This window comes from Mycteria americana, chromosome 5 (genome assembly GCF_035582795.1).
Source record: "Mycteria americana isolate JAX WOST 10 ecotype Jacksonville Zoo and Gardens chromosome 5, USCA_MyAme_1.0, whole genome shotgun sequence".
Taxonomy (NCBI): domain Eukaryota; kingdom Metazoa; phylum Chordata; class Aves; order Ciconiiformes; family Ciconiidae; genus Mycteria; species Mycteria americana.
Genome location: NC_134369.1, coordinates 36,656,962 through 36,674,115, shown reverse-complemented (window position 1 = coordinate 36,674,115; position 17,154 = coordinate 36,656,962). Strand labels below are relative to the sequence as shown.

Below are 17,154 nucleotides of genomic sequence, written 5' to 3'. Positions count from 1 at the left end.
TGCTGGGTTGGAGAAGATGGTTAATGCCAAAACAAGATTTCTCAGACAGCCGCTATGTGCTAAGACATTAGTTTAGGCATGGGTAATAGAGACAGAGCTCTAGCTGGGATGGGCTGAGGGATGGTACAAGCTACTGGGAGAAGCACCCTCTCCAGCTGTTCTTTGCTCTCCCGCTGATGCTTGTGGGCTGGCAGCTTACCAAATATGTGCTTTAGTTTTTCTGTTTCTGCAACAGGACATTAGCAGTGCTTGCCTCTCTCATGTGGCAAGGAAAGCAGCCAGCTCTGTGTCAAGCAGAGAACAGGACTGAAATACCCGTTCTCCTTTTAGCTAGCATCAGCTGCCAGGTGTGATTTAGGGGGGAGAGTCTTTCCTTCCACCCCCCCAGTGGTATGTAAATAGTATTTTTTAAACTGTCATTGCAGCCTTGATGACCAGGGAAATTCCTGCCTGAGAAAGCTTTGGCAAGGTTTGTACGGAGAGTTAGTACCCTGTATTATGATCAACTGATGCAGCCAGGGAACCTTCAGTATTTATTTACTGAATGCTAGCAGCCCCTAGTGTTTAGAACATGTTTCTCTTCCTTCTTTCTAAACCTATGTGGTACCAGAGCTGTTTGTTCAGAACAGAGTATTGTTCAGTTTTTCCCCTTCCTGAAGTAGAAGCATCTTCAACCCATGTTACCAGAGATCATAGGTATATGTCTGCTCAGGTAGTTCATTCTCAGGAATAGGGAAAAAAAAAAAAGTGTGCTCCAGTTACCTTAGCAGCAAATATTTTGGCTCCAAAGAGAGGCCATTTCCGGGCCACTGTCAAATAAATTCGAACGCATTCTGGTGGAGAGCATCCCTGCAGCACCATCCACTTTGTCGCCAGCCTGTCAGCCAGTTGCCTTTCAGAATCCAAGACACAACACAGCATTATTTACTAACGTCTTCCAAGGAAAGGTGAGTAAAATTATAAGTTAATAGATATACCTCTCATTCCAAAAGGGCTGTTCTACACAGCACTACAGACAGGGCCGTTAGCACTGTCAGTTATGAGGGTTGTACAACCTGAGTTTATTTTAGCGTTTTCTCTACTTCGCCAATTATTTTACTACACTACTAGTTATACTGTAATGCCCAGGAATCCCAGTCACATATGGGTTGCTCACTGGTGTATATGTTCAACAACTGTAACTACAAACACTCAGGCAGCTGTTACAGTAAAACCCTGCCCAGCTTGTCTTCACATTCAATTATATTCTCACCTTCATCTTAACTTTGTCTGTAGCATGCTCTATATGGAGTGGCAATATATATTAACTCAGTCTTGTTTTGGCTCACTAGGGATGGTTTGGCAGCTATCTTGCTACATGCAGATGGAATTTGCTTCCAAAACGAGGTAATTGTGTTAGTTCCACCACTGCATCCCTAAGAAGCTTTGGATCTGGAAGATTATCATTCTCTCTCGTTAAAACAGTTAGAGCTGAGATCCATGGCAGCATCCAAATTCTGTACTTGAGATCTCTGCATTGTGTGTGAGAATTTCCAAGTCAGAACACCAAAAAGCCCTGCCAAAATATGTCCTAACAGAATTACTGCATAGCCTGAAGCAGCCCATATGTGCTGACTTTATGGCACATTGCAAATGTTAGTCATCTGGATTCAATTGACACTTGGGGGAAGGGCAAAACAAAAATTCAGAAACAGAATTCATCGTAGGCTTAAGGTTGGAGTTTGTTGGAACTGAGATGCCTAATTTGGAAGTGAAAGGCTTAAACTTCTTGTCTAGGGGAAAAGTAGTTGGTGATTTGGTTCTTTTTATATTAGTTAACTGCTATTTTCTTTTAAAGAAACCTCTTCCTGGCACTTGTGTTTTGTTTAATTTTCTACATCAAATAATCTTGACAGGGCTCCTTGAAACTTCTTAAACAAAGACAGAATTTTGGAAGTAAAATTTGTTTTCAGTGCAAAGTATAGAAGAGCAAACGATTTACCTGAGCTGTTCAGGAGTAATGTTTTGCTTGTAGTGTTTGGGGTAGAATTTATCTAAGACCTGGTGGAGAAGATGCTGCATTTTCGATTGTGATGTTCCCCCAGGACTTGAAGATCCTGATCGATCCAAATCCCCATATTCCACCTAAGACAACGTTATTGTTTATAGTGCAACAGAACTATGGGGTTTTTAGTGCAGTAGAACATTCCATGAATTCCCAATACTGATAACTACTGTGTTTATTAGTCATGCAAAAAGACACCATTAGGCTGGGAAATTTTGTCTACAGCATTTACCATAGTAAATGTATACAACAGAGCAACTAACTGAGGACATGACTACCCAAGGAATTCTTTACTGATTTAAGAAAGTGGAACAAGATCTCAGCCAGCTACTTGTTGTAGGGAGACACTTCTGTATAACTGCCAAGCTTTTGGGGTTTATTTTCAATTGGCCAATTAAAACAACAGCCTATTTGTAAATAGTTTGGACAATGTTCCTGGCTTCTTCATCTCAGTTTACATTGCTTTAACAAATGCAACAATCGGTTTCAGCTCAGTAAGAAACTATTATCCTGCTTATCATGCTCACAACCCATACTGTGTGTTTTATGTGATAAAATGCTAAACGCAAGCCTGGAGGTCTAATGGAGGATCCTACAAGATGCTCTTCTTGAGTAAGAGGCTATTGGCAGTGCAATAGGGAAAGTTTTTACTATTAAGTGGAATTCTAGTAGTGATACTATTTCCATATCTCTACTAAGACACTACTTGGAGCAATTCTGGGGATAGTCCAGCCTCATGTTTTTTTCCCCAATATTTTTCTTCAGAAGGAAAGAAGAGGTACTCCTATAGCAAATTTCCCTACAGCAAAGAACACATGTTGTTAGAACATGTGTTCTAACAACAATGTATACTAGTACAATGTATTTGGCATGGTACAAACTCAGACTCTATGTTTGATAAGAAAAAACACTTTTGATGTAAAAGATAGCAGCTTAGTCAAAGATATTCAATGTACAGCTGAAGTTCCTGGAGGACAAGGGGCAGGATTTCTGCCCATACCCATACTCACCTGAGCCATCAGAGCCACCATTTCCAGAGCTAATTCCTTATTAACAGGAAACCTTCCATTGGCTATTTCATTGCTGACTTGGAAGGCCAGTAGCAACCGCTCCCGGTCTGTCTCACCTTTGGCCTGGCTCCGAAAATACAGCCTAAAAAGCAGAGAGGATTGTGAAGGTAAAAAGACAGTGTGAACTGAAAGTACAGGTGGGAACTTTAATCAAGGTGAGTAAAAAAAAAAAAAAGTTGGTTGGGTTTTTTTTCCCCCTCTTTCTCCAAAGTGAACTTTGTGTATTGCGGAGGTACCAGACAGAGATTTGGAAGCTGAGGTGCTTCCCTTATGAACAAGATTTAGACAAGGGGGCTCAAAACATGCTTTCTAGCTTTGGAAGCCATTTGAATTCTGAGCACAAACCACTTCAAGACAGTGAATCCTTATTAAACACAGGTAAATCAGCAACCATCCATCCCCATCAAGCACAGACAGGCAATATTTAAGATATGGCTTTCTCTGTTTATCACAGAATACAGAACTGCCTCTGCTCTACATGTATAAACTTTGACATGACAGCCTTGTAGACTTGTTATTTTTGCCAGCTTTGTTTTGACCACTTACACTGATATTGTTATTAAAAAGTTTGCTTTAGCAGGAAATAAGAGACCAAATTAGCAGGCTTTATTTCAAAAATGGAAGAAGCATTCTTGTAAATCAAAGCTTCCTACTATTTTTTATTCCCTTCACACTTGCAATTTCTTTGACCTGGTATAGCAAGATGACTAATAGGGGTTTGAAGACACCAGCTTGGGGAATGCTTCCCAGAACCATTCCTCATGCATGCCTATTTACAGCCCACACCATCTAATTCAAATATTAATTTACAGCTGCATCTATGACTATATATTCCACAATACCACACAAGATATTCATTCCAGTGGATCAGTTTGTTTATTTTTATGTCAATCCGAGATTAACACCACCATTAGGACCATAGTGACCTTACACATGTCTTATCAGAGTCCTTGGTGTTAGAACAGCCCAACCTTGGAAAGACCTTATCAAAACATCCTTGCTGTCCAGTCTAGGCACATTCCAGTCCAACAAAATAATACTGCAAAGTTTCACTCCTTAAACAAATACTGCCTTCTGGGTCAAAAGCAGTAACTTCTGCTTCCACCTCTGTTACACCAACTAACAAATTTCAGAGAAATTTGTTTCCACCATTACAGTCAACAAAATCTTCATACATTCAATACAGAACTTTGTCTCTCTTTCATTTTGGGGTGGCCTTTGTTTTGCTCTAAACAGAATTCACATGCAGAAAGCCATTCCTTGTTCTCATACACAGCTCTCCATTCACTGTAATTCAGAATTCCTGTCTGTATTATACAAGATGAACTTGTTCCAGTTTTTGGTTTAGATCTTTGTCTCATACTTTCATTCTCTACTATCTCTTGTCATCTAACTTTTAACATTTCTTTCTTTATAAAGTCTGGGCATTGCTACTACATGTCTCCTCTACAGCTCATGCCATTTAGAACATTGTTCCTGTATCTTTTTCATCTTTGTCATTCTTCACTTAATTGCAAGTTTCAGCGTATTCGTTTTCACTGGTGATTTTTCCCCCAGGTCTCTCTTCCTCTCACCTAACACGCGTTATTTAATTATGTTTTAGGATCTAGGCAAATGAAATTGTGCCAAGTATGTCTTATTGTGCTACAGCTAGTTCTTAACCCATTTTAAGTCTATTCTACTATTGCAAAGTGTTTTGGGTTTTACCTCTAGGCCACATACCACACACTGGACATCATCACATCTCATGTAGGATTTGACCACATCTTAGCTAAAATAGTTTGGGCACTAACAGTACTATAAATTACTGGTCATCTACAGAGATATCCAGTCTAAAAATGTTTAATTAACAGCAGTAGTGAGGCCAACCAATGAAGCACAGTACCTGTTCTTATAGGTCAACTTCACGATTCTTGTACCACCTTCATATTTCCCGGGATGCAATTCTTTTAAGGCTTGTTCCCATTTAGAAATGACATCACAGATCTTTAAAAAATATCATGGAGAGAAGAGAGACAAACTGAGGTGAAATGTATAGTCAAGGCTTGAGGGGAAAGTAAGTGAAAAAGGTATTATGGAACACAGAAGATAAAGAAACAGACTGGATCAGCATAAACACAGCCAAAAGTGGCAAAACAATTCCTTTTTCTCTTACACAGTATGTAAAAATTAAAGCATTTCAATGGAAAACTCCAGCTCTAGTCTGCAGGGGGACATCTGTAAGTGAATTCTGGTCTAGTAGCGACTGTGGCTATGTCTATGCTAGCAAGTAACAAAGCCCAGGAAGAGCAGATCTGCCCAGTGAAACACCTGTTCCTAAGACTCTATGCCCACACTATATGAGTTTCAAAGGGTTTTCCTTCAGACTAGCTTTAGTCTGATCAAATGGCCTGGAAGCCCACTACTGTGTTGGATCACATCTTCCAGTTCATGTTTCACATAAAAAGAATCCATTTCATGCTCTCTAAGGTTGCTCCTTAATGTGAATCAAGGCGTGGTTAATAGGAATGATTGGGAGGTTTGCTTCAAAAGTGCCCTCCTGAGCCAAACTAAAGCACTAACGTATCCTCTGAATATCAGCTGTCTACATGCTTCACTAAACCAAACTCTTGGATGTGAATGTCCAAACTTTGGGAATATTTGGTCCTAGATTCCAACTTTGTAGGTCAGACATATTTTTAGTAATAGCATGGTTAATCTCTTTGGTTCCCTTCAGCTTCTCTTGATTATTCCAGTCCTTTTACAAGTGATCTAATAAAGGCCCCTACTTCTAACAGCATCTCAATAAAAGGAATCTGAACACAAAAAGCCACATGAAATACATAATCAGATACCCTAATCCTCTCTTACGAAGCTATTGAGGTTGCTTTGGCAAGTAAATAACAACCAGTTAATAACCAGTAAAAGTGATTGTCTGCTTGTATCAAGATCCTTCGTTTAATACCTCATCTCTCCAAATGATGGTTCAATTACCAGCAAAGCTCCAGATTATCTGATCTATATCAGGCCATGAAAGCAAAGTACATAATTTGGCACTGTCTGTGGTAGTTTCCTCTTCAAATCATCTAATTTAAAGTTATTGGCATCTTCTCCCTCCATTGCCCAATGTGACATTTTATGCTGTGTAAAACTGAACGTTTATGTTCCTTACAGGTATCGGGGCCTCTTCAAAGTTGCCACTACCAGGATTCCTCCATTGATGCTGTATGACAAATTATTCTCCCAGATTTGTACCAAAATCTGATGTGTCTCATTCATGGCCGCTAGCCTGCTCACTTAAGGCAGTCATCCAGCTACAGCATGGGTAAAAATCTCCATATGAAAGACACAGATGTTAATACTTCATCTGCTTTCCTCTTCCCTTGATCTGAGGCACTCCTCTTTTTTCAAATGAAGGCATACTAAGTAGAGCTTTCTCCCCTAAGTAGTCATCAACAATGAAAGCCTCAGTTATCTGGAGACAGTAAGGAGATACTTCATAATCCAATAGATGAGATTTATATAGACATGCCAAGAGACTCACAGCCTAACATAAATTTGTCTCTATTAGGAGTGTCACATGTGATGTTAGTTGTGATATCTGATCATGCTCGCTAGCTCAGTCATGTTCTAATTTTGTAGTCAAGACAAATTAAACTTTAATGTGTGCTAAAATCTGAGTTAAAGACTTCTTAAAAATTGACCAATTTATCACCTACTAAAACAGAACATGCTTTGTCTTAACTACTATCTCAGACTAGACTGAACTAATTATAGAATCATAGAATCATTTAGGTTGGAAAAGACCTTTAAGATCATAAAGTTCAACCATTAACCTAACACTGCCAAGTCCACCCCTAAACCATGTCCCTAAGCACCACATCTACATGTCTTTTAAATACTTCCAGGGATGGTGACTCCACCACTTCCCTGGGCAGCCTGTTCCCAATGCTTGACAACCCTTTCAGTAAAGAAATTTTTTCTAATAGCCAATCTAAACCTCCCCTGGTGCAATTTGAGGCCATTTCCTCTCGTCCTATCACTTGTTACCTGGGAGAAGAGACCGACCCCCACCTCACTACAACCTCCTTTCAGGTAGTTGTAGAGAGTGATAAGGTCTACCCTCAGCCTCCTTTTCTCCAGGCTAAACAACCCCAGTTCCCTCAGCTGCTCCTCATAAGACTTGTTCTCCAGACCCTTCACCAGCTTCGTTGCCCTTCTCTGGACACGCTCCAGCACCTCAATGTCTCTCTTGTAGTGAGGGGCCCAAAACTGAACACAGTATTTGAGGTGCGGCCTCACCAGTGTTGAGTACAGGGGCACGATCACTTCCCTACTCCTGCTGGCCAGCTATTTTTGATACAAGCCAGGATGCCATTGGCTTTCTTGGCCACCTGGGCACACTGCTGGCTCATATTCAGGCGGCTGTTGACCAGCACTCCCAGGTCCTTCTCTGCCAGGCAGCTCTCCAGCCACTCTTCCCCAAGCCTGTAGCGTTGCATGGGGTTGTTGTGACCCAAGTGCAGAAATTAATATCTCATCTCTGAATGCTAATCTAGATAGACAATACTCAGGTGTATTTGATCTTGCTGCATTAAGAAAAATTTATTGGCCATATAGCAGCTCTTCAAAGATGTATGCTGAATGTAGCAGAGGGAGGGAAAAAAAATCAAACCAAAACAAAAACCTTCATGTTGCTCTGCAGACAATGTTCCAAATTCCTTCCAGAAGGATCATCTGTGAACAGAGAAAATCCTATGTGGGATGGCTTCCTCATTCCTGTCTCCTGGTTCAGTCGCTGGATGACTTCATCAACTGTTGAGGAACCATCAAAACCTACAACCTGCAATGAAACAGGAGCTAATTGAGGATAACTTTCAAGAAACACGACAATAATGAGTATCACAACTAATGAGGCCTGGTTTCCTACAGATTGGTGTCTCATGATTGACTGCCAGCTCCAGTAACTGCACTTGCATATTGTCTCACTTCACATTGCATTCTTTCTAGTACTGAGACACTTACGACATCTCTCCCTTTTCCCCAGCTACCTTTTCTTCTTAAGACCTGTAGACCCGGGGCTGGATTCCTTTTGTTTTCTCAGGAAAAATGGCTAAAATGGCAAGGAGGAGAAATAGTGTCTATCTCCCAATATCTGATATGTATAAACACCATGGTGCCACCCACCCGCATGAAGAAGGCAGGTTATGGTGCAGTCCTCTAGTACCCAGAAAAAAGGCAGCTGCAGTGGCTCACCTGGTAGGTTCCGTTCATGAAGTGCACTGGGATGCTGAAGGGGAGTGAGTGGTGGTAGGGATTTCTCAGCAGGATGGACACAATCTCCATCCGGGAGGGCTTGGCTTCCCGCTCACCAGTCTGCACAGTGCGGTCTACTGATCTCTGGCAGTAGATGGCATACTTGCCTATTTCACTCCTAGGCAAAGAGGTGGAAATAAGCCATGTCCTCTTCCATTTCCCATGCCATGACTAGAGCATTCCTCCCTCAGCCTTTTGCTCAAGCAAAGATACATGCCTGTGCAGATATATGAGTTCATCTCAACAGACTAACAGCTCAAGTGAAAAGCTACAACACAAACCTGAGCTCCAAGGGTCTGTAAAATTAAGGTAGACAATGGACTGTCTGGGAGGCACTCCCTGCTCCTAGATGGACTGGACATAGTATAGGAATATTCTCTTCTGTACCCTGTTGCCATCATAGTATCCATTAAACAAAGACCACTTCACCTTCAAACTCGCTGTCATGCCAGCGGAATTTAATTACTATCACGTCAAGTCCTGATAAGTATTAATAATAAGTTGCAATGCATTAGTCTCACTTAGAGGATTATATAAGTTGTGTTTATCAATTTACATGGTTATACAAATTATAAGTTTCCATGTATCAACCCTGTCTACCAAGCAAGAGACTCGACAGAGATCCAAAGCAGGCTCAGATTTGTTGATAATTCAATACAGTATAGGGACAGTTACCAATATGATCAGTTTGCTGTCTACTGAAGAGAGTGCTCCATTGAACCACACCAAAAAGGATGTAAATGTCTCTAAAGCCAGGCAGGAACACTCAATTACAACTTTTGCAAAAATGTTAAGAATGTATATACTGAATAAGTTCTGAAATTCAAGGGTTTATATGGATTTATAACCATGCTATCACTTTGCAGGAGAAACTAATTCCATTCAAGATGCCTTTAGGAGCTCAGTACATGATTAAATCTCCAGTTAAATCCCTGCAAGGAACATGGAAGTCAGGAGCTCTGGCTTTTCACTGTTGCAATATATTGCTCACCTCCCCAGTAATGTGTGTGAACAATTTTCAAATGGAGAATCTTGACTCAACAAGAAGCTGTTGTGTCTGGCTTCCAAATGCTCCTGAGCCCTGTGTCTTCTAACCTAGAACTGTGCCCCACTTCTCTTCCTCCCTTAGATATTGGATATATACTCTAAGGTCACCTGTCATGAAAAACAATACCTAGAATGAAGATGTAGTGTAAGTCTAGACCATAGGCATTCTGCAGTGTAAACATTCTAATGTCTTGTTTGCTATATGAAACAGGGAAAGCATATCTATTTAACTGGTCAAGAAACAGCCATACCTGCTCCATCGAAAGAGACATAAGTATTCTTAAAGCTGGGCAGAAGGAGCTAAGCTAAGTCTTATTTAGCAACTGCTCTAAAGCTAATCTAAACTACAGATGAATATAAGCACAGTTTGCTGTGATTTCTGTATGTTTGTTTCTAGCTCTAATAACTGTTTCATAGCCGCACTGTATAAATACATTTCCTCTTTGCTTCTGCTTAAAGTTTATTTGTGATAAAGGTACCTTTGGGCTAAGAACCTGGCAGACCATCAGCATAGTAATGCTTGAAACTGATGCATTAAATTAGTTTCACAGAGCCCAGCACTGTGAAATTCAGAAATTCAATAGTCCCTAACAGTAGAGCAGCCCCACTACTGAGTTGAATGGGCCAGTCTGGGAGCTGGTAATGCACAATTTTGAAGAAATGGTTTCTAGTACTAGCCAGAAGATCCCTAACACGTTGCCTTAGCCAACGGAGAGAGAGCCTGAACATCGAGGAGAGCCTGATATCTGTATTTTTGCTTCTGAGAAGAAATAGCAAATGTGAGGCAGCATAGAAGAAAACAAACCTTGACTGAAGGAGTACACAGATTTCCTTTGTAATACCAGGAGACTTTTAGCTTGAGTTCCAAGGCAGACTTAGGCTGAGTATTTGAATATCAATATTTGTTTGAAATGAAACCACTCTTTTACTTATGCCTTAGCAACAGTATATTCTTGCAACAGACAACTAGACATCTCCAGCTGTGACCTCCCTGCCAAGTACACAGCGAGATATGCTGAAGACTAGATCACCATGGAAACAAACAAAGAGCACAGCATGAACGCTGCAGAACAATTTATTGCTGTTACAGTAGATCTTGCACTGTTTTCTTATAGGGGAAAGTGTTACACACTAAAGAGGTAACAGAAAACAGTACTAGTATATATTTCAGGTTTGTTAGTTTTCCCTAACTTTTTATGGTTCCCTGAGTTGTTCTCTGCCTCACTTTTGTTCTGTCAGTATGCCTGCCAACCTGACAGTAGAATATAATCACCTAAAATTCTAATAATTCTTTCTAAATAATTACTTCGGTCTTTCTATCAATAAAAGAAAGTAGCTGCATCAGCAAAAAAACTCCCTATGTAGCTCCAGTTATAGCTGCAAAAAGTTCTTTTGCTAGTATAGGTCACTCAGTTTTGTGAACTAGCTTAATATAAGTGACAAATTAATGTGAATTACTGAAGGGGGGCAGCTTGATACCATTGGGAACCTTCTGTCCCCTCCCTCAACTTATTTTCTGCAGGTGAGTTACAAAATTGCTTCCATCTTTATCAGTAGTGGATGCAAAAGGCAATCAGCTTAGGAGAAGAAAATGCTGTTGCAGTCTTTACCTGGGGTCTGCATGTCGCTGCAAGTGCTGTTTGATGTACCAGAGGAAGTGATGTTGAGGCAGAAATAGAGGAGCGCACAAAGCCAGGAGTTGCCAGCACTGTGAACATAAAACTGGACATCATTTCTTGTTCTGTACTTCTTGCCTGTTGTCTTTCATTGAATACTGCAACCAAAATGTTGGATGGTGACCAGTGCTTTTGGGAGTGACCATTTTTAGACATGTAGTTCAGGATGCTTCAAAGAAAAGTGATGGTCAGAGGACAGGCTGCTATTCAGTATCTCAACCTGGATTCTAAGAAGAGGTGTTCTAAATGATTGGCCACTTCTGAAAATATTGACTAATGTAACCAGAGCTGAGTGAACGATTAAGACTTAAATTAATACTTTTTTCCTATTTGCAACTGCAAATCATAACAAAGAATACACTGGGGAGTTTTGTTTCAAATTAGACCCGTTATTCCTCAACCAGATGTTATTTTCTCATTTGAGCTGGGAATATTATAATCAAGTATCTACATTCATGCTGTAACTTATTCATTTGATTTACCCAACAATTACAGTGCAAAAATCAGATTTCCTGCTTAATAGTAATATTCATGATTTGCATGCTGTTGATTAAATAAAATGGAAAACAGAATTAATACCATGTGGCAATTATAGCTAGCCAACACGAGCTATGAATTTTGATTCTGAATATGGTCTGAATAGACCATTTGCAACTCGTAAACAGTTAAATTCAAACTAAAATTTATTTTGCAAGTAGCTACATTCTCTAAGTTTTTCTTCGCACATCAGCGTCAAGATTCTCTTTCCTCCTGCACACCTTCAGCATTTGCACAAATTTGCGAGAACCAGTCCCATTGCTACTTATTAAAAACATGGAATTAAATAGAAAGCATTTGCAGAGTAGAAGTGACAAAAGAGGAACTGACCTGAATGACTGAGTGGTTCTGGGGCTGTCGGCAGCTGGTCTGTTTAACAAGCTGACAGTAAATTTCATTCTGCAGCTCAGTATGTGTCAAGCAGACCTGCAGTGCTGTCTGGGCAAGTGACACATGGTAATCAATAGAGGGTGCCTCCACAGGGACATTGATGAACAGCTGACAGGACTGTAAAAGGGTGGAAGTTAGTCAGTGCCATGAATACAGCGACTCTTCTCTGGTACCTTCCAGGACAGGTTCCCCAGATGTGTTAGACAATTAATGAGTTCTTCTAAATAACCCTGAAAGGAGGGAGGAGAATAAATACTTAATTCCTATCCCTCCCTCTTTAGTTGTGGCAACCAGAAAATTCACCCAACCTCCCCCAGCCCGAGGAGCTCACAAGTCAGCAAGAGAATAGAGGGGAAAATGTGCTTCCTGCCTTCCATGCTGGTGCTTTACCTTGCTAAGACTGTCCAGTCTTACTGCTGATCTTACACTTGTAGAGTGCAAGAATCAAATCTCCAACGGCTTCACCATTGGTCCTACTAACGCAACTGAGTTTGCCAGTAAATTGTTTCGGTTTCCTTCAATCCAACAGTTGGAGAGGAAAGAGGAAGATAAGGCTAACTTTGAAGCATAAAGCCTGTAAGGGACGTTGCTCCTAAACCCAAATTCCCTACAAGGAAAAAAGTTAAACTTCCAGAGAATGAATGACACCTAATATCTGACTGTCCTATTGTAATTAAATGACCCAGCAGGCCTATCTAAAGCAACCAACGGTGACAGTAAATGTTGTGATGAACAACATGAGCAAACAATGTTGTTGCCCCAATAAGAGAGCAAAATAACTGAAAACCATGCAATGTCCTTTTAAATACCTTAAAAAGTTTCAGAGCTTCAGTCTGTAGAGCCTCCGATGGCAGAGTGGTGAGGGATGCGTGTAACCCATCTTTACTGTAGCACAACATAGGATGTTTCCACAGAGGAGAATCTGAGGTAGCAGATGGGCAAAAACATGCAGTGTCAGAAACAGAAGATAGATAACAGTGTCCACGTTGAAAAGGAGCCTTGCTGAAATGGCAAAGCACCCAAGGAAGCAGAACTGCACTGGGACACATTATCTTTGGTCCCATTTCATTGATTTCAGCAAAGCCTGCCATGAACAAGGAGTCACCAGCAGCATTAGCTATCAGCAGAAGGAAGTATTGCCATCCTCAGTCCTATGTCAGAGCTTCTCATCAGCTGGATTCTGGTGAGAAACTGCTCAGCTGTGTGTTCAAACAAGAGACACAAAGTCTGCCAGGGCAGCCACCTGCAATGGGGATCTTTGTTAGTGCAAGTTACTATTCTAACAGCAAGCAAGGTTCACATATAGGTCTAGGAATATGTGAGTGCGCAGGAAAAGAGTATTAAGTATGAATGCATATGTTAATACACATTTGAGAACATGGTGCATAAACATACATGAATGAGCAAGTATCAAAGATGAGGAGGAACAGATGAGCATGGATGTATGTGTGAGGGTTTATATATGCAGACAGAGGAACAGATGTGAAGGCAAATGTGTGTGAGTATTTAGAGGAGAGAGCATGCATTTGTATGGCCAAGATTCCCAGGAAAGGAAATCAGGACCAAGAATAACAGGAAAAATTAAAGCTCCAGTTCTTTGTTTTAATTTGAATTAACGTTACAGAAGTTTCAGATGCTTTGATAAATGATGTGACAATGTGACGGACTTTTCTAGTTTCACTACAATGCCTGTATCCTCTCTGGAGATGTTATGTGGAACTAGGGGAGAAGGACACTGTATCATATGCTGTTCTACTGAGAATTCCCTTCCCTTATCTTTGGCTGGATTGAAACTGGGAACTGAAGTTACCCTTCCTTATGCTTTGCTACCATGGAAAAGGGTTTGTGGTTTCTACTTACTAGGGTCTCCCTCTGCGTCCAATAGTTTTCCAATGAGTTGTTCATATGATGTGCCCACTGTGGCACTACTGCTACCAGCTGCTATGGTCAGATGGTACAGCCAGGTATTCTAGGCATAAGGATGAGAACAATATAGGTCAATTCAGATATTGTTTTCTACAAACAGGTTCAGTATGTATGCCCCATTTGTTTGCTGATACTAAAAAGACTCTTGCTCTCCAAAAAGACTGCCTTTTATACCTTCTCCTGTTTGGTGCGAATGAGTAAGTATGTGGGACTCTGGTCCTGCGGGTGAATCACCAACGTACAGTGGGATGAGAGAAGTCCTCCACCAGTGGCTTCATAATCTTCATCAGAGTCACAGGAACGGTCTACTTCTTCCACTTTGGACTCACGCATAGGCAGATGCCCTAAGGGACACTATAAAGAGGGGAAGCAAGTTAGATAGGTATAGCTAATCTCCTGCTATGGACAGGGAACACTGGGAAAGAAAACGCAGGTCAAAATGTTAGCAGTTCTCTAAAATGTAAGGAATAAACTATAATTCACTGTTTAACTAATGTAATTACATAATCTTGCATTTCTATAGAATGTCTTCTCTTTCGTCAACTAAAGTACTTACAAACTGTGTTACTACTTTTATTATTTTTCTTGGAAGAGCATCTACAGGTCAGAATGAGAATATGCAAATAAAAAGATGGCCTTTCCCATAAGGTACTGTTTTCTTCCCACTACACTTGTCAGTTGTGTTTAAATCATTGCTTCTGCAAGGCAGGATGTGTTTTCTGATGGTCAGTTGCTCAGTATCTTGAGCCACTGTTTTCCAATCCTGGTCAGACTCTCTGCTTACTACTGGAAAATAAGTACTTTTAAAATTACATAAATAGGTAGATTCAGAGAAACAGAGGATATCTGCTGTGCTAAGTCTGGAGGTCCATCCCAAGTATGACTCACAGTATTCCTTGATATTCTAAAACTTGGGTTTCAACATCACCAAGACAAAGTAATGGACCATTGGGCCAAGCTTCCAGAAATGGAAACACATTACACTGATTAAATGACCTCCCTCTTCCCATATTGTTGTTACTTATTTTCATGACAGTAAGCAGAATATATCAGCTGCTGTATAAAAGTCTGCTCTAAAGGCTTCACAAGACCAAATGGAGAAAGCAAGAAACAAGATATACAGTGATCTGAGAAAGAGCAGTCACTCGCCTTTTAAGTCTTTTGTCATTTTAGCTTTTAAAAAAAAAAAAAAATCAGATAAAATATTGATTCTCTTTGTGGAGCAGGTGCTGTTAGAAGGGGAGAAGTACAACCAAAGAAGAGCTTGAAGCATGAGACACAGAAGCAGTAAAAGGAAAGAAACCTTCATGAGAAATGGGAAAGGAAGGTTCAGAAACAAAAGGGGGAAAAGGAATTACCTTATCTTCATGATTTCGATAGTAGTAGAAAGTTTTTCCAATCAGTGCACACCAGACCAGCTTAGAGTGACCATGCTTGACCTGTAAGGAGGACAAAGAAATACATGTTTTTAACATCAGCAGTGTTGCTGGAACGATTTTCTAGGATTTCAACTTTCAATTCAACTCTCCCTTAAAACCTTGCATGTATTATTTGTTCTATGCTAATATGAGCTCCTCTCAAAACATACAGGGCACCACTTCCAAAAGCAGGTAAGTACATCCCACCCAAGTAAATGGGACATAGGTGCTTATGGAAATGGGTCTAAGATCGTGTGAAGTATTTTACTCATTCATAACAGCCCATCATTTCTGTATCCTGAAACACAATATTAAGAATAACCTTTTTAAGATTATAAAAATGAATCATTTAATCTCAGCAGGAAAAGACCGGTCAACATGCAGTCTAGGGAGCTGTTTCCTGTTGCAGATGAAAAAGCTTCAGATACAGATTGTCTTTAGCCATCTTTAGATGCTGACCAGAATTATATTAAAACATTCATAGTAACTTGGTATGCAAAACTGATCTATGGAAATGGCATAAAGCATAAGAATTTTCAGCCATTTTACTTTGTAGTAATGCACATGCAGTCTGTTATGATGGAAATAAATGCTAACCTAGAACCATACAAACCATTTCTTTGAAACTCCTATATCACCAAGTTAAGATCAATTAAATACGGCATTTAGCAGCATTTCCTGTTGGTTATTTTTTTTTATTATCACATGCTGTGAATTCTGTTGAAGAAAAGCATACATAAGCTAGATATTTGTTATTACTTACTATTTGACAAAGTCAGTATCTCTCAGTAGCCTTGTTTGTCCCATTCCTTATCATTTATACAAATGTTTCTCTCTCTGAAATATAGAGATCTACTGCCACTTTTCTTTCTTTCCCCACTCTTCTAGGGAGCATTAAAATACTAATTTCTTGCTGACATTTACTGCACAAACCAAGAAGCTGGTACACTGTCAATACTGAGCTAAACTGAATAAAGAAAGAAATAGTATTTTACCTTGGTGAGCCAACCCTTCACAGTAGGTTTGGCATCACTATGAGGAACACCAACAGGACTGGTCACTTGCACTCTCAGGATACTCTGTAGGACATGGATCCATTCCTCCAGGATGTTGGGAGAGTCTGCTGTCAGGAAGTAGGTTCTCTTTTCTGTCATGAGCTGGAAGGAAAAGGAGTAAGTATAAATCTGCGCACACCTACAAATCTTTTCTTCAGCTGCTGAGTTTCATTATCCCATACAGATTTTTTTTGGTGATTCAGGAGGGATTTTTGGGGGTAAGAAAAAAAGGTGCTAACCCTCAAAGCCCAAGTGAAAGAACTGAAACTCAGATCAATCAAATTCTCATGAGCTCTCTTGCTGTTTCTGTTGGATATTGTGGCTTTGTCCTCCTCTCTCATCCTTTCTTGTTTCTCAGTGCTGCTGCTAATTTTTCATTTTAGAGGTGACTACATAAATGGGGTTTTTTGCTGCCTTCACTTTGTATTGCCCTCTGCCTTCAATAGGTTGTGACTCTGAGAGGAAAGATGCTATGAATTTAATAGTATTAAGCCTTAGCAACTTCAGTTCGATAAGGGCAGAAGGTAGCTCACCGGTCAGGCCATGTGCCTTTCAGTCAGAGTATGAGAGAAACTTTAATGCTGTCTTTATAATGAAGTCCTCTAACAATAATGACTTAAAAGTGAACCCAGTGATGGACTAACTTCTAATACTTCAGAAGTTGAATTCTAATAGGAATCCAACACTTCAGATGTT

General features: G+C 40.2%; 1 protein-coding gene across 1 annotated transcript in view; it reads right to left on the bottom strand.

Annotated features, from left to right (window-relative positions):
• Positions 1-17,154, bottom strand: part of PLEKHH1 (pleckstrin homology, MyTH4 and FERM domain containing H1) — a 45,145-nt gene that overhangs the window by 2,189 nt on the left and 25,802 nt on the right. Inside the window, exons 13-25 of the mRNA XM_075501506.1 lie at positions 16,399-16,560; positions 15,344-15,424; positions 14,160-14,339; positions 13,920-14,028; positions 12,869-12,981; positions 12,000-12,176; positions 11,067-11,164; positions 8,350-8,527; positions 7,781-7,936; positions 5,000-5,100; positions 3,055-3,196; positions 1,982-2,124; positions 763-892 (exon numbers count right to left, since the gene is read on the bottom strand). Coding sequence (XP_075357621.1) covers positions 763-892; positions 1,982-2,124; positions 3,055-3,196; positions 5,000-5,100; positions 7,781-7,936; positions 8,350-8,527; positions 11,067-11,164; positions 12,000-12,176; positions 12,869-12,981; positions 13,920-14,028; positions 14,160-14,339; positions 15,344-15,424; positions 16,399-16,560 — 1,770 coding nt within the window. The remainder of the gene's footprint in view (positions 1-762; positions 893-1,981; positions 2,125-3,054; positions 3,197-4,999; positions 5,101-7,780; positions 7,937-8,349; positions 8,528-11,066; positions 11,165-11,999; positions 12,177-12,868; positions 12,982-13,919; positions 14,029-14,159; positions 14,340-15,343; positions 15,425-16,398; positions 16,561-17,154) is intronic.